The sequence below is a fragment of the Pseudopipra pipra genome, chromosome 5, assembly GCF_036250125.1.
Source record: "Pseudopipra pipra isolate bDixPip1 chromosome 5, bDixPip1.hap1, whole genome shotgun sequence".
Taxonomy (NCBI): domain Eukaryota; kingdom Metazoa; phylum Chordata; class Aves; order Passeriformes; family Pipridae; genus Pseudopipra; species Pseudopipra pipra.
Genome location: NC_087553.1, coordinates 18,797,443 through 18,817,551, shown reverse-complemented (window position 1 = coordinate 18,817,551; position 20,109 = coordinate 18,797,443). Strand labels below are relative to the sequence as shown.

Below are 20,109 nucleotides of genomic sequence, written 5' to 3'. Positions count from 1 at the left end.
ATGGGATACACAAGAAGCTCTGAGAATGTGGATTTTGATCTCTTCCAATTTTCTGTTTATACAGTGCTTTGCAAGCGGGAAATGGAAAGATGCCTTCATTTGAACATTTTTCCTTTTCCTTCTCTGTGTCCCATGTACAGGTGTTTATTAATGCAGAATTTCATGGCCATGCATTCTGAGGAGCCACTTGGCAGTGGGCAGCTAGTATTGATTTCTGCTCCAAAAATAGAGCATCAAATGCTTGTATATTTATAGATGTATGTATGCATGTATATATATATTAATGCATGTGTGTGTATATATGCACATATATATATGTATATATGTGTGTGTGTATATATATAAATGGCTGTTGCAAAGGTGCAAAAGACAGAGCAGGGTTAAATCAGAATAGTAATTAATAACCTTGCCAGTTCCAAGGCAAACTTCTGTGCCAGCAGTGCATGTAACAGATAAATGCTGGAAAGGGTATTATACAGTTCCATGCCTGTGAAAGGCATCCCCGAGGAAGAGGCTGGGGCATTACTACACATTCACTAGAAACCAGAGACTCGGGGCAGCAGAATTTCCAGACAGTCATGTGAGGATGGAGTGCTGCAGCATCAAGGCAGCCAGTCCACTTGTTTCTGTCTGTTCATGATGTTAAATAATTGCTGAGGCCTGCATCACATTCAGTTACTTCTTAGAGTGGCTTAATGATAGGAAACCAGCTTTGTGAGTGATTCTCTGTGCAAGGGAGTGGAGATGTTACACGTGTCTGTCTGATGCTCTGCGAGGAGCACGCAACTGTGGCAGTTCTAACAAAGCAGATGAAGAAAATTAAAGGATCCTTAGAGAGCTGATCTATATTTTTTTTTTTTATTCTTTGGCATTTGCGATGGAGGTGGCTGGCATAGAGCACAAAATGAAATTTACTTTCCCCAAGACATTCTTCTGGGCTAACAGTAATTTCACAAATAAAATATTGTATAAGGAAAGTGCCACAGTGGCCATGTTTGCAGGCTCAGTGAGAAAGGGCTAATATAGAGCATGCCAGCCAAAATAGGATGGGAGAATCCTGCCTTACTATCTGAAGTATTCCTTAAAGATAACTAGTAATGGGGTATCTAGGTGTGTTTATCTGGGTGTGTGACTCTTTAATTAGTGTGTAAAAGGTGAAATGCAATGGTAAAAGCAGTGGTTTTTCCTTCTTATTCTACTTTTTAAAATCTTACTTGTTGTTTTTCCTCCCCTCCTCTGCTTATTTTTCACCCTTTAATAACCAAAATATCATGTCTCCAGTTCCTCTTCTTTGATGAAGGTCATTTGGAGACCTGAATAATGATGTCAGATAAATGTGTAGCTTTTATAAGGAACAGAAATTTCACTGCCCGGAGAGGCAGCTGTTTCTATAGGACAAAAAAAGATGGAAGATATTTAAGGCAGTGAAAATGAAAAAAGAATTTAATTTTACTATTTTGATTTATGGGTATCCAAAATGTGACATCAAGGTTGAGATTGATTTCATGTAACATTATTGATCCACAAGAAAAGCCCTAGTTATCAAAGCCTTCCTCTATAGACAAAGGAGAGAGGCAAGGCCAGAGGCTGATGTCTGTCCTACCTCATAAAGAAATTAATATTATTTCTTTGCATTCAAAGCAAAGGAATGGAGCTTAGAGACTGAGTTTCAAAGAAATATATGTGTGTAACTTCAGTTAGAAAGGATCTATTACATATGTCTTGGTTGAGTCAGGGAATGCAAGTTCTCTCCAAAGTGGATGTAAGAATGGTTTCCTCCTCCCCAAAAGGAGAGGTCTGTAATCAATCAAGGATACAGTAAATTGAATACAAATGAGGAAATGCAGGATAGGTATTTCAGAGGAACAGGAAGAAAGGGATGTAGTAGAGCAGACGTCAAACCTTCCAAAGCTTCAAGGAAGTATACTCCACAGTATGATGTTATCCACATTTTTCAAGATGTACATTTTCCTTCCAGAAGGGCAGGTCACTTGGCTGGGTTAATTCTTTAACTTGATTTGGGGAGCACAGGACATAGACTTTTATAAGTCTCAGCTTCTCTGGTATTTTTCTTGAAGTCCTAGATCCTGGAGTCATGTGATTTAATAAAAGCTTGGACTTCACATAAAAAGAAAAAAAAATGCTCAGTTTTTTTTCTTAGATTGTGCAGTAAAACTTGAAGATAGAAACTGTAAAGGTCCCAAAAAGGGAAAATCAAATACTAAACCAGATATATATGATCCCTTAGCCAGCCTTATGATATCTGAATGCTCAGATTTGAACACCAAGTAGGCGTTAATGTGGTGTTAACATCATCCATTGCCTGCCTTCCAAAACTGTGTTAGCTGTGTTATATATGTAAGGAAAAAAGGATGTAATTCTCTGTATGGCCTTCCTCTTTTCTTCCCCTTCCCCTGTGTATTCATAAATCCACACTTTGCCCTATATGTGCAGCTCAAGAGACATTTAGAGGTACAATTATGGTGCAAACATCACTGGGTCATTACCACAAAAACACAACAAACCACTTTAGCTAAAGTATATGTATTGCAGGCCTGTGATGTTAAAATCAGATTTCCTTAAAGTGCCTTTGGTTGCAGACAATGAAAACAGCCTGTATGGCAGAAGACCACTGAAAAAAACTTCTAAAGAAAGGATCCATTTTTACAGTAACAGCATTTCATCTGATGTGCAGACCTTGGTTCATAACTGAAAGTGAGACAGCCAAGGGAACTAGTAGGATTAGGTTATGGGAATTCAACCAAATGATGTTTTGCATTCAGATAATTGCATGAAATTGGGCTATTAGTGTAAGTTTTGCAAATTGCAATAACATAAAACAAAGAAAAATATTCCCAGTGTATACATTCAACTAATGTGCTAAAAGGGAACCCCAACTGGTTTCAGACAGAGCACAGAGAACTTCCATTAACTCTTCAGAGCTGTGTCCAAATATTGTTTTCAGCCTTACAGGTTCCTCAAATGGACTTTAAAAGGGAAACTCTTTTTATCAAACACTAAGTAAATAAACATAATTTAACAGTGAACTTGTGGTTTTCACTGGCAAGGACACTACTAACATGTCCTTTATCTGACCTTAATTTAACGTTGCATAAAATATGACTGAAAAGAACTGGAGAAGGAAAGAGTTTCGTCTCAAATTGCAGCTGCTCGCTCCAGTAGCTCTCCTGACCACACGTCAGCAGCAGCTGCGGCTCGTGCCTTTTTAACTTCTTCCATGGGACAAGATTACTCTGCCCTGTGGCTTTCCCCTAGCTCAGCAGAAAAGTTATCAGGAGAGGTGTCCTAAATCCTCCTTTGTCTTAACTTCTTGGTCTTTACTTTTTGCCCCGCGTTCACTCTTGGGACTCAGCCTCAGTATTTAGAACGAGCATTTACAGAGGTCAGTTTTAGAGGCGGCTTTTGGCAATGCAGCTCCACTCCAGTAAAGTCATCACAGCAGACAAATACTGGCCCACCAGGGACTCAGGTTAATTATTCTAGTGCTTTGACCTCAGTCTGGGTAATGCCTGCTGCTGTGGCACCTGAGAAGGAAGACTGCACTTAGTGATGCTTTTATCTTTATTGAAGGCTTGGCTGCTCAGGAGCCTGTGCCAGCCACATGACTTGCTGGGCTGCTGAGGTGAATGCCCATGTCACTAATGCCTCTGTGGGGTTTAGAGGCAATTTCACATTTGCCTGTGTCTTTCCTCCCATTTTTGAAGGAAGGGAAATAATTTTAATGATTTCTGTGATGAACATAAAATCTGACAATATCAAATAACCAATTCATGTATCTGTGTCAGTAATTCAATCTTGTTCCCAGTGTTTTCCAGCTTAAAATCCGTATCAGAGTACAGAAGAAAACACCACATCAGCAACCTGTAATGAATGTTGAAGACAGTGAAAGACAGTTGAGCTGTGAATAGAGGTACCTTAGTAACACCAGAGCCTTCAGCTCATTTCTCTGTCACTGAATTTAGCAGCAGAGTAAGCCTTTCATGGCATCTAATGTTGTTCCCTGAACCCTGCTCTGTGCCCAGTCTACTTAAGCCTTAAAATTCCAAGGGTTTTGTCGCTGTTCTTGGAGGGTGATTTCCATGCTGGTGTATCCACTGCCAGAAATTTTATCCGGAGGTTCTGACTCAGGTTTGCCTTTTTTTGGATTAAATTATTTCTCTTTCAAACATTGTCCTTAACAAGCTCTTCTCTTTCTTGACGGTTAAGGCTTTTCAAGTGTTTTATGCCTCTCTATTATGTTTGCCTGTCACAAGTCTGTACAATGGTTTTTTAAAATTTACTTAGGGCACAGCTGCGCTGTGACACACCATGGTGCAAATATCCCTGAGGCAAAGCTGAATGAGCCAGCTCCAAAACTGGGATTTGTACTCTGGCTGTTTAATAGAGAGAGACAAGGACCATCTTTTCTGGCTCACTTTGCTCTGTGTCTGTTGAATTTGATACAAAGGGGTCTTGGTTTGCAGGCAGGGTTTGTAAGCTCTGCTTTTGGAAAAGAAAAAAAGTAATGAAAGTAACAAGGAGTTGCACACCCCTCTGACTGCAATGTTCAATGCTAGACAAGGGTGTTCAGTGGGGGACAATGCTGGTTGAAGCAAATAATGTGAAACATGGTTTAGGAATCACAGAATTTGGGCCTCAAGTATAGTAACATAACGTAAGTTTTTTGCTTTCCAAAGGTTTGGATGGTGACATTTCACTGAAAGATGGGGAAGCAACATGGGGAGAAAAGGTCTTTAGGGTGACATAAAGGCAAGAAGACTGCAGGAAGATGAATGTGAATGAAGAAAAAAGAGTAAAGAACAGAAGTGTAGGTATTTTGTGACAGCTATTGAATGGGAGGGAGCCTGGGGTTGTAACTTCTAGAGGGACAAGAAACCATTAGCAGTAGGAAACAAAAGTAGATTTGAGGGAAGGGGAAAGGGCTGTTAAAACATTTCTCTCAGGAAGATAAAGCTACTAGCATCTGTCAGCAGGAGCAAAAGCTCACTAGAGGGTAATGTCATGGACAAGGTTTTGAAAGTGTACCTTCCAGCTGTTCTTGCTAAAATCTGGCAAAGCATCTACTGATTGATCTTACTTTCCAAAAAACACTGATCCTTGACTGGCAAAACTTACTGATCTGCCTTGTTCATTATATAATTTAGGAGAGCATTTGAGTAATTTTTGCTATAAACTGTATCTGGGCCGGACAGGAGGAAGCCTTATCTTTTTATATGAAGTCCAAATGGTTTCCAGAATGGGATGGGAGATGTACCCTGAATTATGAAGTGATGACTAGAAACAGATGTGGGGGAAGATTTTGCAAGGTCTGGGTATTTTTTGGAAGTATTTATTGACATTGCATAAAGTGGCAGGAAGGTTTGTTGATTCTGTTTCGTGGGAGGAGTTTAACAGATGTATGTGTAAGTGACCTTTTCAGTGAGCACTCTGTTTAAAATGAGATTACCAGGGATATTTTATAGTAAATTCACTGTACTTGAAAATTACTTTCCTTAAGTTCCAAAACTACGCAAACAAGAGTTGCTCTTTTTTTTTGATGTGGCATTCCATAACAAAGAGAAACAATCTAATTGCTGGTATGAACAGTGCTATAGCATTTTTATAGTATTATTTTTAATATGGTAAGTTAGCTAAGTGGAGATGGAATTATTTTTGGTTGCTCAGTGAATAAGAATGAAGGATAGTTTGAGAGAGCAAAATGTATCTGCGGTGCAATAATTTCTGAATATGGTATGTCTGTTATAAAATGATAGATTTTGAACAAAATGGGATAGTTAAAGTCAAGATTGTTTGCAGATATGAAGGAAAAGAGATCAACGGTTCAGAGACCCACACACCTCTTTAGTGGAGGAACACCAAGCCCAGTTGTTCTGATGTCGCCTCAGAAGAACTGAAGAGACAGGAATTTGAGGAAAAAGGTTTTGGCAGGTTGTGAAAGTGAGGGAGCCAGAGGAGGCAATCAGAGTAACCATTCTTAGGAGGAGTAGTATGAAGCTGTATATCAGAGACATTTGTTGCAGACCCAAAGCCAAAGGTCCAGGAACTTAATTAAATAGATAGCCCAAGATATTTGCAAGGAGATAATGAGCCTTTCAGCAAAACTAGTCATCTGAGAGCACTGGGAATAGCCCAGCAAATTGTCTGAAGGTCTTCACAAAGCCAGGCTAGAATGCTGCCCTCAAACATTTTTCTCAAGGGGTAGGTCAGTCAACTGGAAACATTGACAAAAATGTATTTCTTCACAAATTTCAGCAGCAGCAAAAGAGCAGGAGAAAAAAAACCTGTTGTTTTTTAACACAAATATTGTTCACAGAAGAAAAATATATTAGCAGTATTTCTGGTCAGTGAGTCCCAAACTAGTAATAACTGAAAGTTAAATTACTGTGCAGTTGTCTGGATCCATTGGAAATAATGTTGATGGTTTCTGATTCCCTCCATTGTCTCTGAACCAGGGTTCTGATGTGCAATTTTGAGAATCATGTTTCTGGATTTGGGTATTACATTTGCCACAAAACACAAGGTGATTGGAAAGTGCATCGAGGTTGGCAAGAGGGTCTAATTTCAGACATTTTCTCCGGGAAAAGCCTGGGCAACTAGAAGAAGTGAGCACTTCCACAGAGGGCCTTTTGAGGACGCTCTTGTTTCTGTCATTGCAATGTGGATGCAGGTTTTCACTGCTGAGGTTTCAGCTTCCAAATGCCCCTCTGTGTGTGTGTGTGTGTACTCACTTGAGAGGTTCCTATCTACAATGTTGTGCAGGTTTCCCCCCCCTTGCATCCTTCACAAAGCAAACTCTCAGTTTCCAGGTGAAGCCTGTCATCATAAATCTAATCATACTTTACACAGCCTTTGATTTTTTTGCATCCTCAGCCTTGACCCAGTAATAAATCAGAGTAGCCGTCGCTGTAGTGGAAAGCACAGTAATGTCAAAAGCTTCCTGGTGTATGTGCAATGGGAAGTCATTCAGCAGTAAGTAAATAACCCTTGCAAGTCACACTGTTAGGAAAGATTACTTCGACTCTCTCCTTAAGCAGGATGTCTCATTTCTTATTCCATAGCACCATGGATCGCAGCAGGATCCATGTGCTTCCATAGGGAAGAGAATTTCTCACCCTCCAAATCAGTTACTTCTTGTAGTGAACTCTTTTGGAAGCTGCAGAGTAAAACTTAGTTAAAATTATAGCTAGTTTCACTTTATGATTTTGCAAGATTCCAGGATTTCTGGCCTGTGTTCATATCCCAGCAAAATCTGTTATAGTTTTTCATATTTTTGTTTTAGTGGAATCTGAAGCCTTCTATAGATCTTTAGGGTTTTGTTTGTTTTGTTTTGTTTATATTGATAAAATTAACTGGCATTCTTATGGTACTTCCTAGAAGCATGTAAGGTGTTTGGGGGTTTTTTGCTGTTCCAAAGGGAAAACAAAAACGTAATCTCCACCACAAATTCCAGCATGTTATCTGACCAAGGGTATGTGTGGGAAGTTCTTGCTGGTTATTCTGTAGCACCTTTTATCTACATCTGTAACAGGTGAAAAACAACAGAGAGAAAGTGGTAAGGATGCACTGACACAGCCGGAAGAAGTCCTGAGGAATGCACAAACAGAAGTACAGGCTTGAAGCTGTAACCAAAAGAACATGTCTTTTGTTACAATTCCTGCTGTACAGAGGAAAACAGGACCTTCTTGTAAATGAGAAGTACACTGAAGAAATAGCTGAAGGCTACATAAATGGAAGATGGAGAAAAACCCTGTAGTTGGTCTTAAATTGGTGGGAATCAGCTACCACAAAGATAATTCATATGGATAACTCCTATCCTGGTTCAAGACAAATGGACAAAGTAAATGTCAGCCAGATTGACACAAACAGTGTAGCTTTCCAGGAAAAATGGGGACTAGAAAGAATGCAGAAACTCAAAGAATCTAAACAACAGTACAAAGATACTAAAGTTAATGTAATTGCTAAGAGGAGTAGGAGCCACAGCTGCAAAAGCATTGCCCTGAATATGGCTCCAGTGAAAGAGGAGGCTAAGCAGGACAGAGGATCATATGAGAGTAGGGAAATTCTTTCACACCTTCTGGGAGACAACAGACTAAAGCAGAGGGTGAACTGTAGCATAACAGGTAGCTGCCTCACAGTTCCTCTTTCAATGCCAGTTGTTATTTAACAATGGAACTTTTATTTAGAGGTGTCTGGTGGAATGTGTAAAATTGCAGGGGAGTAGAGAATATGTGATCGAATGTGACAGTTCTTAAATTTGCCCTGGAAGTGGGGAAGTAACATAAATACCAGTTTGGTCTCAAAAGACACAGAAACTAGGGAACAAGAACCCAAACACAAGACAGGATTATTTTCGTGAACTGAACTCTGGGAACTGGAGCAGGAAATCGTGTTAGCTGAGACAGTGAATGAGTTAGCAGTTACAGCATATTTCATTACGGATAACATCTCAGAAATGTGAGAGAAGTTGTCTCACACTTTAGTCTGGGAAGTTACCTTTGGATCTTGGTGAAACAAATTACATGCAATCTGAAGTGTACTACAGGCAGCCTTATGTGCTCTGTTACTAAAAGCATTGTTAGGATGACGAAATGTGGTATCTTTCAATGAAGATGATAGGGTCTGAAGTATGTTGTGTAATTAAGTATTTCAAGGGTCCTAACTGCCAAAGCTCCCACTGAATCTGAAGCAGGGATGGATTCCCGTTCACTTGCTGAACACTTCTGAGGGCTAGCTTATTAAAAGAAAAAGAAAACCACATTTTGCAAAGAGAAAGAGTATGTGCCTTGCAAACATACATGCCAAACATACATGCACACTGATGCTTACAATGAAGGCATACTGGAGTAACATGGGGGGGGTTGAGATTTTGGTGGCTATTGTTTAGCCTGCACTGCAGATCTGCAGAAGAGGTTGGGAAGGGCAAGAGAAACTGAGGGAGATGGCAGCAAGGAAGAACCTGACATGGCATGTATCCACAAATGGTGGGTAGGTAATCATAAAAAAAGGCTAGAGTGCTCTTTTGAGCTGAACTGTTTTCAGGGACTGGCAACTAGCAAAGAAAAAAAGCTGTGTCCTAATGGGTTCTGGTTTTAGTAAATTAAAAGGAACATCAAAGACATTCTTCTCTCTATCAGCAATGTAATGCAGCAGAAACAATCCTCAGGCCTTGATTTTTCTTCTTATTTGCTCAGATAAAAAAAAAAAGTGCGTGTTATGCAAGTATTTCTGCATTCAGTTTTCTGCTAGATGTTTCAAAAACCATGGGGTGAGGTTTTTTTGTCCTACTGTAGTCTTCTTCTTGCAATGTTTAACATCTTTTCATGGGATTTTATAGCTTAGGTTTTTAGTTTACCTTTAAGATATGGGTTCTAAACACCCATAAAATGTTCTGTAAAACATTGCTCCACTGTACAAAATGAAAGAAAATTATATTGTACTGACTGAGACTTTTAGAATGTGCTAGAAGGCCTGAAATACTCATCAGAGTGATTGCCTTTGATAAAAGAGAGGGAATCCATGGACTTTTTAACCCTGAAAATGTCTAACCTAAAATCAGTTGGGGTTTCTTTGAGATTTCATGCCCTCCCCTTACTCACTGTGTCTATACTGAGCCACAGCTTCAGCTGATGTGATTTCAGCTTTGCTTGTTTCCACTGCCAAGGACTGGCCATGCTTTATTTTCCTTTGCTGTCTGAGTGATACTATGCTGTGATGTCCAGCTAAAACTTATTGCTTTATTTCTCTATGTCAGCAAAATGAATCATTTGCTCTTTCCATACATCTCTGGGAGTAACTTGTTTCTGTTGCAACTGATGCGTGCTGAGAAAAGCATAAGAAAGTCCCCTGATGAACTGATAGTCTAATTGTGAGTGCAGCTGGAAACTACATGAGCACAGCTCTAATTTGTGGTGGCACCTTTCCCAGCTGTTACTGGTGCTCCTTGTGACTGTGTGCCCTGGCAGCCAATAGGTGTCCTGGATTGCATCCAACACAGCATCTCTGACCAGCTGAGGGTGGTGATTGTCCTGCTCTACTCTGTGCTGGTGTGGCTTCACCTTGAGCATTTGTGTGCAGTTTTGAGTGACACAATGTAGGAAGGATGTAAAACTATTAGAAAGCGTCCAAACGAGGGCCATGAAGATTGTGAAGGATCTAGAAGGGAAAACATACAAGGAGTGGCTGAGGTCACTTGCTCTGTTCAGCCTGGAGGAGACTGAGGGGAGACCTCATTGCAGTCTACAATTTCCTCACCAGGGGAAGAGGAGGGGCAGACACCGATCTCTCTGCGGTGATCAGTGACAAGACCCGAGGGAATGGCATGAACCTCAGGAGAGGTTTAGGTTGGATATTAGGAATAGGTTCTTCCCCCAGTGGGTTGTTAAACACTGGAACAGGCTCCCCAGGGAAGTGGTCACAACACAAAGTCTGACAGAGTTCAAAAAGCATTTGGACAACAGTCTCAGGCACGTGGTGTGGTTCTTGGAGCTGTCCTGCCCGGAGATGGACTTTGGTGGTTTTGCCGGTCCTTTCCAGCTCAGGATATTCTGTGGTTTTATCACTGCTGTACTCAGCCGTGCTCCTGAGGAGAGCGGGGCTCGGGAAGAGCTCCGTTAAAGAGTCCCTCCGTCTTTGTGCCCGATATCCCCCAAAGGAAGGCTAATGCTGCGTGGATGTCCCGCCACACAGCTATGTCCTCACTGCTGCGCCTTCGCCTTTCCCGCTGGCACCTTTATTACAGTTTCAGCTCTCAAACTCCGTGCACAGCCTGTGGGAAGGCGGGGCTGACCCCAGGCACCACTCCGCCTGCCCTGGGGTCTGCGGGACGGGATCACCATCCTCCCGACCTCGCTGTGCCATGAGGGCAGCGCAGTCAGGAAACAGCGGGTCCTGCGGCCGCACCGCTCACAGAGACGGTACCGGGAGCCACCGGTGACTCAGCCGGCCCCTCGGCACTTCCAGCCCCGTTCCCGGGACGAGGCGGGCGGGAGGCGCCGGGCGGAGCTGCCGCCGCCCCGCCCCTCACGGCTCCCGCGGGGGCGCGCCCTCGGCCCCGCCCTCCGCTGCCCGCCGCCCCGGCGGAGGGGGCGGGCCGGGCGCGCCCCCGCGCAGACGCGGACGCGGCCGGGAGCGCGCAGGTGGCGGGCGAGCGGCCCGGCTGTGCGCGCCGCCGCGGGCCGGGCTCCGCCGGGGCAGCGCGTCGCTGGCGGGCGGGGAGCGAGCGGGCGCCGGGCGGTGGGTCCGGGCTGCCGGGTCCGGGCTGCCGGGTCCGGGCTGCCGGGTCCGGGCTGCCGGGTCCGGGCTGCCGGGTCCGGGCTGCCGGGTCCGGGCTGCCGGGTCCGGGCTGCCGCCGCCGGCCGCCGCCGTCTCCTCGCACGTGAAGGGCCGTAGCCGCCCGGTCGCGGAGCCCCCCGCCCCGCAGCGCGGGGGCTGCCCCTCCGCCTGCCGAGCCGTGCCGCTCGCCCCCGCCCGCCGCTTCTGGGAGGCGCCGCGGCGCTGCCCCCGTGAACACTCCCCACGGGGTGGGCGTGGGGAAGGGTGGGTGCTGCGGCGGCCTCCCGTCCGCGGGCGTCCCAGCCCCGCCGGCGGTGGATGCGCCCGGGAGGAGCCGCCGAGCCCGCCCAGCCCTTCCAGCCCCCCGCGGGGGGGACGCGGGGGCCGCCGCGATGACTTGACGCCGGGCCGGGCCGTGTCGTGCCATGGAGGGGATGACACGCTCCGTGGTGGCCGCGGCGCGGTGGCGGCCGGCGCTGCCCGCGCTGCTGCCGCTGCTGCTCGCCGTGCCGGCGCTGCGGGGCTCGCCCGCCGCAGGTAAGGGAACAAAGGGGGCCCGGGGGGCAGGTGTGCGGGGCCGGGGCCGTGCCGGGCGCGGGGCGGTGCGGGGGGCGGCAGCGCCGGTAACAATGCGGCGGTGCCGGCGGGCGGGGGCCGGCCGGGCTGGGCTGAGCGCGGGGGGCTCCGCCAGAAAAGGCGCGCATTGTTCGCAGCCAGACCGCGAAGGCTCCGGCGCGGGGCCGCGGGCAGCCCCGGGGCTCGGGGGATGGGACCCAGCCCGCGGGAGTGAAGGGGAGAAGCGGTGTGGGGAGGGGGGACCTGGCGTTTCGGGTGTCTGGCGTGTCCTGTGCCAGCCGGCGAGCGCCCCGAGTTGTGGCCGCAGCGCCCGGGGCGTTTGGGGTGCCCCATGTCAGGCGGTGGGAGCACCTGCGAGGTGCAGGGTAGCCTGGCTCTCCTTCGCCTTTCCAGTGGGGAAGCACCGGAGCCCCTCGAAACGGACAATGCGACTTTCCAAGCGCTGCTGTGGCATGACTTGTGTGTGGAGAGAATGGTTCGGGCTCCAGGGGGGGTGGTGTATTCAGTAGGTATTTCGAAAAAGCCATGAATCAGTGACCCCCTTTTTTTTTCTCTTCTGTTCTCTGGTGGCTCTAGGTATCAAAATTAGTCTGTAGTTAAGCAGACAGTTTAATCACAAAAATGTCTCATTTGGTTCTGCTCCCATAGCACTTCTTGGTTCATCTTTAATTCTTTTTTTTTTTTTTTCAAATTTGAAACAACTACCATTTATTGGAAAGGTACAATTTTGCTGTCAGTATAGGTTTTCTTTTTGTTAGATAACATGTATAAAGTAATACATTTTTATCAACATCAGTAAGTTGTTGATAAGTGGTAAGAAGTGATAAAAACCTGCATTAACCAGTTTCATGAAGTGGACCAACTAGTGTTGACTCTTTTACTTGAAGAGAATTGTGGTGATTATTGTTGGGTGCTTAAGAACCCTTGGTGTTACAAAACATGCTTATCTCTTTAATAATCCTTTATTTCACTTCAGAAAGTAGTTCGATTTTGGTGGTGACTAGTTGGGTTTTCAGAGAAGTTGTGCTCTCCTCCAGCTCCCTTCGTAGCCAACACGAGATGTTCCATTCCAGCCTACGTGAAAATTGATAATTTCTAGTAAACTTCAGCAGTTCTTTTTCTTAAATAGAACAGGCTTTGCATACAAGTAGGAGGCAAAGCAGTAGTTTCATAAGTTGGAGATTTGCTCTTTAATAGAATGGCTGGGTTTCTTCTGTATTTTCATAGTAAGTCAGTGAAGGCTTTTGTTTAATTGTTTCTCTAACACATCATAGCTCTTAATTAAACATGACTGTGAATTTCTGTAAACATTTCTGTGATTATTGTGCATTCTTGTATAACTTAAAAACAGCAGTAGAAATGTTATGTAACTCAGCCAGTGCTTGGGCTACTGGAAGAGAGCACTCAGAGACAACATATCTTGCCCAAAGCGATGCTTTCCTGCTCGTTCTAGGGCAGGAGCCTTCAAGCTGTTTTGATTTGAGAGCCCTCTAAGTTTTCTCTTCCCACGGGGCATGTGAATCATGTACAATGAAGTTGAGGATAGTAAGAGCAAACTTGCTCTTCAGAGGATGCTTTTCACAGGCACCTCAGAAATGATCCACTGACTGTAGAGATTTAAAGTCTGCAGGTTACAGAGAACAAGGATGTCTCGTTCCTTTTGGTTAAGGTGAAATGTGTTATTAAAAAGTGTGACAGGAGCCTGATTTCTCTGTCAGGGGCCCCTTATGTTTAGAAAATTTGGACACAGTCTTTAATCTTTTCTTTAGCCTTGAAATGTTTTGATGGTGTAATGGGTGGTGAGAAATAGAAGACCTGTATACTGACCATATGCAGTAGGCTTGGACAGCATTCACTTACCTGATCAACAGATTTACAACTCTTGTGTATCTCCCTAGGGTGCAGTTCATTTGCTTTTCAGTGCCATTTGGTCTTGACCAGTCTAGGAACAGCTCTCCTACAGGTCTGAGTTATGCAGAGGAGGCATACAGTAAGAGTGGAATGACCACTTGCTCACAGTTGAAATAGCAAAGTCAACGTCAGCACTTAAGAAAATCTAATAGTTAATCAACTCAGGTTTTGGAATGCTTGATCCAGCTCCCACTGAAATCACATGTCACTGAATCAGGGCTTCAGCTTCCACAGCTAAGCAGATGCTGAACTCTTAATATGTGGTTGTACTGCCAGAGTGCTAATGGTAGGTCTGCATTTGAGCACCTCTGTGAAGCAGGGCTTTCTCCAGGCTCTGTGAATGTCTTTGCTGCTCAGCCCAGGCTGTGTTTTTGCTTTTGTTCCATTGCACAATCTGTGCAACTCCTGCACTGACAATCAAGAGGGTTTATCTTGTCTCACTGCACTGTTTTCATGAGAGGGAGGAGAGCTGTATGTTGGACTCTGAAAAGACTGCAGTGAGTCTCCTCAGAGACTCAAGGACCAAAGACAAGTTGTGGAGGTCAGGCAAAGAACCAGATGTAGCTGCCTTATGGGACAGTTGCAGGATATTGTTTATTCAAGTTAATTGCATGAGTCTGCTGCAGACACTTGAGTTGGCATCACGTCTCTTGTGGCCTGTTCAGCTTGTCAAGCTTGCTTCCAGTTCATTTTCACAGAAGACCCATATGGTTGGAGGATTCTCTTTAAGACTGCTTTCTATGCTGTTCTTGCTTTATTTATGTCAGCCTTGTGTCTACAAGCTACACTTGTAGTCTTGCCAGAGGAAATGTGTTTTTTGTTTGCATGTTCTTTCAAGAAGTTAGAATGCTAAACAAGCTAGTGGACAGTGCAGCTTTTTGTTCAGTTTTATCTGTTTTGTGAGTGACATTTGTTTTCTGTGAAGCAAGGTCTTAGCCTTCTCAGGCAGGGCTAGGACTTGAAATACAGCATGCCTTTAGCAAAGTAGGCTTTAACAGCTTTGACCTTCCTTGGGTAATAGATTTCAGGAACTGGGCACATTAAAGAGCAGTGATTCTTGCTGCAGCACAAATCTTTTCCAAGAAATCTTGGGAAGCTGATGATTGTGGTAAATGGCAGGTTCTGACATCCCAGTTCTTACTTGTCAGTTCAAAATGTGTGTGTGTGTGTGGGAGTCACTTGGGAGAGAAATGAAGCAGAATAGACTTCTTAATAATACAGTCTCACTTCAGCTGTGGGAGACATGGCTTTCCTTCATTTGAAAGTAAATCTGTTTGTGGCTGATGTCCTAAACTACCAGCAAGTCTCCAGCCTTGCCCATTGTGGCACAGAGTATAAATAACACCAGTTGCGTAAGTTACTATGGATGATGCCCTTAACTACCAGTGTGTCTCCAGCCTGGCCCATTGTGGCATACAGCACCATTAACACTAATTGCATAAGAGTTATTAAATACAGTGTGTCCTGGGAACCTGTGTATAAGTAAAAAGCTGTAAGGAAATGGTTGTCCTTAAATTTTGTCTTGTAATCCTATAGTTAAGTCAAATGGTAGCATTAAATAAACAATGCAGACTTAATTTCTATTTTGGCTTATGTGTAAGAATCACATTTTCATGGAGTCCTTTTCAGTATGGTATGGACAGTTTTTTCGCTTTGGAGTTACATGTTATGATACCTTTTTTAATCCCTTGAAAATTCATATATTTCTATGGTTTTCTTTAGTGATTGCTAAACACACATGAGCTCAATAACAAATTTGATTGACACTTCCTATATGTACTGTATTTTCAGCTGTTGATGTTGCTGGAGACAGCTGTTTTGGAAGACTAAGGGAAAACTTTTCATAACAGCAATGCATTAGTGATGTCTAACACATGAGATGGGGGGAGAGGGGGAAGATAAAACTGACTATCAGTACTCTAATTCCTGATTCATCGGTGTAATTAATTGTATATAAATTGCCCATAAAAAATACTGGAAAATGGTAAACTGGCCTGATTGTGCTAGCTCTTACTAAAGCTATAAGATGTTATAAGATGTGTCTAAGAAGTATTTCTGCTTTGCAGTGGCATTGAGAACGAACTTAAATATTTCAGTTGAAATTTTATAAAGTGTGCATTTTGCTATGGGCTGAAGCTTTTTTTTCTTTGCAAAATGTCAGTTGAAAGAGTTCAGCTACTTCTGATGTTGAGGCAAGAGGAAAACAATTGTTTCTGCTTTGAGTTCTGCCAGCTTCTTTTCTGAAAAAGAACCCTTATGCTTTGGAGCATGCAGTTAAACTTTGGCTGATTGTGTCTGCTCTGAAGGGGATGTTTTATTGACTGCTGCTTTGAAAGTGATTTTTTTTCAAAACCTTATAACAGCTAAATTTAGGCAGACATGGCTGTGATAGAGATGATACCCTTTTTAGTCTGCTAAAACTTGAATATAGTCTGTTCTCATGGGACCTCACCTACTTATTAATACTGACCAGGGAGTACCACCTGGGCAGATGTACTCAGCAGGCTTCCTATAGCCCAAAATGTTATGAGAAAGATTGGACTTCACTGTGAAAGTCTATCCAAACTGCTCCAGAAGTGGGACTGGATTGAGCTTTAGGACTGAGAACTGGCACCTGCCTGCCTGTGTTTAAGGGCATGTCTCTGCTGTGTACTGGAGTGCTTTACTTTCTTTAGGGCAGCTTGGGCATCTGCCTTCTGGTGTGTTGTTGTGTGGTGGTGCTTAATTGCATTAGGCCCAAGAGGGAAAACAGAGGGAAGGCTTTAGAAGGAGCCAGCAGGGGACTCAGGTTTCATTTGGAGTAAGGGTGTAAGGTAAGAGAAGGGTCTGTGGATCTTTCCAGTCACTGGTCTGCTCATTGATGAGATATGTTCAGAAACCTGGAAGTTGTAGGAGTAGAGACACAAATTGCAAGAGGGTTTATGAGATGAAAGAAACTGGAACTGGCAGGGCACAAAGACTAGGAGGCAAGACTTTAGGTCAGGAGTGCAAAATAGATCTGTGGATAAGGGAAACTGCAATGCAGGAATTAATCCTAGATGAAGTAAGCAGTGCAGTCTGGTAGTAGGATAAGCATGCTGGGAAACACAGATGGACTCACTTTAAAAAAGGAAAATAAGCCTCAAAAAAATAGTGTTGAAAGGATGAATCAGAAGTGGGGAAGATAAGGGACTGGGACAAGACTGGTGGAGATGTGCCAAAAGCATCAAGCTTGGAATTTAGGAATAGGAAAGTGTGTTGTACCCACTGCTCTGGGACACTTTCTCCAGCATCTGGCACAGAACCCAGGGCTTCAGAGTGTTAGCTCTTTTCTCCTCTCAGTCAGGAGCATGATAATCTGCTGCTAGTCCTTGAACATGTCATGAATGTGTGTGCTTCATCTTTGTGACAGAAGTGGTTTTCCAAGTTTGTTTTAAAAACTGGTAAAATTCCTTCACAGAAATTGTAGTGGCATATAAAGACTGCAAAGGCAAAAATCAGCAGGTTGGAAATACTGATGTTAAAATAACCTGTACAATTTAAACTTCTGTGCCTGTAAGTTACAGTACAGCTATGCTCACATGGTCACAAAGCCTATATCCATATGGATAATGTTTATAGCTATACAGGCACCTGCACATAACTGTCTGCACATACAAATACCTGCACACAGACAAGATCATCATTGCATTCAGTGTACAAAACTGATCCTGCTCTGGGGAGAAATGGGTGTTGGATAACATGAAGAAGTTATCCACAGGACTCTTGCTCCGTTTGTAGCAGATGTTTGAAGGTGTGACATGAACGAAGTGAGGGACAGGAAAGTCTGAATAAGGGTTTCACTGTTAATGTAATTAAATGGTGTCCTAGACAATTGAACTGTGTTGCTGTTGCAGAGTTTCAGTGATGCTCAAGTTGCTTAAACCAAGCTTCCCACAGGTGGTCACTAGCTGTGTGTGTTCCTCATTTACTGGATGTGAGACCTCTGGGATCTGTGTTGCAGAAATGCTGAGTGCTTGCAGCTGCCAAAGAAGTCAAGAGGAGCAGTTCTTGAATAGATGTTGTGTCTAATTCTAAATACTAATTAATGTTTCAGATTAGGCTCTTGGAATTTGACCTCGTTTCTTCTTTTCACCATTTGTAAAATGTGATTTTTTCAGATACAGTTCCTTGTTTGGTTTTCAGAATACCATGAAATGTGCAGATGCAGTAACAGCGCAAATGAAAGTTCATCAGAAAGTCAGACTTTTTTCTTTAGAACAGTAGAGATCCAGTGGATGATAAACCAGTCTGCAGAACTTGAATCCACAGATAATAAGTGCAAAAAATAACTTATTTTAAGCAAATAGAAAGTAGCAGGTAGTGGCGTAACAGTATGCATTTACCATATTAAGACTTTTTTTAGTGAGCTAATTAGCCTTGTAGATGGGAAGATGTACTGTGTTGTATCAAAGTGTACTAGAATTTTATTGATTTTTTTTTTAATAAAATAGTCTTAAAAAGAGCTCATGATTATTGATGTTTGCTCACTTTTAGCAATTTCAACCTACATCCCCTGCCTGTCTGTTCTTCATGCATAAACTGCTTTCTAATCCTTTTAGTCCTCTTCCATTCTCCCCTCTGATTTAGAGAGGTTTCTCCTCTATGAATTAATATCCTGTATGGAATTTTGAATTGGCTTCAGCCATCTGGTCAAGACAGCACATCAGGTCTTGTGGTGTGAGGTACGTAAGAGGCTAAAATCCACTAGCAAGTAAGGGGAAGAGGAGGGAAGAATGGTGGAAACAGTAAATCAAGGGTCTGAAATCCATATTTTTCAGTAAGGAACATGCATAATAGTGTCATACTGAAGGGATTGAAAACCTGCATGGCTGTAGGATGGGGACTAAGCAATGCAACAGTGTTGTATTAAGGGACCTGGTGTTTATCAGGGATCACAGACAGAATGTGCTTCAACAGGATCACAGTGGTGCTGGATCTTGTGAACACATGAGTTTTAATCTTAGACATATCCTGTGTAATAACTTGTTAGTTCTCTTTTGTGGCAGAAGAGCTCCAGCTAGAATGTTCTGTCTAGATGGGGCCTTGTCCTTCAAGGAAGAGACAAGCTACTAGAGACTGTTTAGATCACAGAACTATTGGAACTGCCTAATCTAGAAAAGAATCCGGGTGGACAGGACTTCATTCAAACATATAAAAGATAAATATAAAGAGAAGTGTAATAAACAGTGGAAGGATAGAAGACTTGAATTGCAGTGAACAAGACAGGTTTTCTAACTGCTGATCTTTTTAACAGTGGGGATAATGAAACCCGGAAATGCACGGGTTGGGGCAATAAGGTAATGTGTCACTGGAATTGAAAAATGAGCTTATATAATGATCTAACAGAAGTGGTTTGCAACAGTCATTTGTAAAAGGATGAAGTAGAGGACCCTCTGAAATATTTTGCAATTCTGTCTTTGTGAGATACTACAAATAACAAATAAATAAATAATAAATAATGTAGTTTTATGTGCAGACTGCAACATTTGGATTTTTTTGTTACTGAGAACTTCAGTGTGCTGATGAAGTGAAGGAACAATCTGTGGTTTATGTTGATTTTTAGGCTTAACAGTTTTGTAAGGTTTCAAAGAACATTTTGTAATCCTTGCTGTCGTGACTTTATCTGTGGTAATTAACAGGCAGGAGGAACGCACTAATTTTATAAGTTATTTCTCTATACAAGTTCACTTTGTGAAGCATTTTATAATACTACATAGGTTATCACTGAGAGGACAGGTACAACTAATGGCATGTCTTTATTCATTGACTGAATTATTATTAGCATTTGTGTATCTCACAGGTGGGATGGAAAGAGAGGCAGTATTATGCTCAAAACACTTCATTGCTATTTCTATGAAATGTGTAGTTGAGCAAGCTGGGAACTTCATTGTGGCAGAGAACGTAGGGTTTGCCCTGGTCCTTAGTGAAGGGAGCGATGGTGGAAGCAAGGGGTCCTAAGTGATGCAAGGTAATTGGGAGAGTGGGCAAATAAGCAGCACTAGATGAAATCTTGGCTGTCTGTGTTGTGTGCACTGCTGACCGAGGGTCTGTGTCACAGGGAGAATGCAAAGCTTTGGTTCTTCAGTAGCTGAGAGACAATGGGTGTCTCAGCTGGTGACTGGGAAGTGGCAGAGCTTCCTGACTGGAGCAGCTCGGATGTGGTGACTGGAGCTGTGTGCTTGCTGGCCTCGGCTCAGGTGTGTGCACTTCTCAGCTCTGCAGTGAGTGTGTCCTGGCAAAGCTTTTCTGGACAGTTAAGGCAGTATGGAGCTGTCTTTGTGCCCTTTTTCTGAAATTGGTTGGCACGGC

The 20,109-nt window shown here is 43.5% G+C and overlaps 1 protein-coding gene and 1 long non-coding RNA gene across 10 annotated transcripts in view; both read left to right on the top strand.

Moving 5' to 3' along the window:
* Positions 1–264: 264 nt before the first annotated feature.
* On the top strand, positions 265–9,834 carry LOC135414249 (uncharacterized). The gene is made up of 3 exons (XR_010430641.1): positions 265–4,828; positions 5,818–6,990; positions 7,550–9,834. It is a non-coding gene; the product is annotated as an uncharacterized LOC135414249 (long non-coding RNA).
* Positions 9,835–11,344: 1,510 nt separating this feature from the next.
* The window catches only part of KIAA1549 (KIAA1549 ortholog), a 145,326-nt gene continuing 136,561 nt past the window's right edge, over positions 11,345–20,109 (top strand). For 3 of the 9 annotated variants that reach the window (XM_064654768.1, XM_064654767.1, XM_064654774.1), the window contains exon 1: positions 11,346–11,829. In XM_064654768.1, coding sequence (XP_064510838.1) covers positions 11,718–11,829 — 112 coding nt within the window. In that variant the 5' untranslated portion in view covers positions 11,346–11,717. Of the gene's footprint in view, positions 11,830–20,109 lie in introns of all 9 variants that reach the window. The other 6 variants (XM_064654773.1, XM_064654776.1, XM_064654775.1 and 3 more) reach the window with 4 other exon arrangements.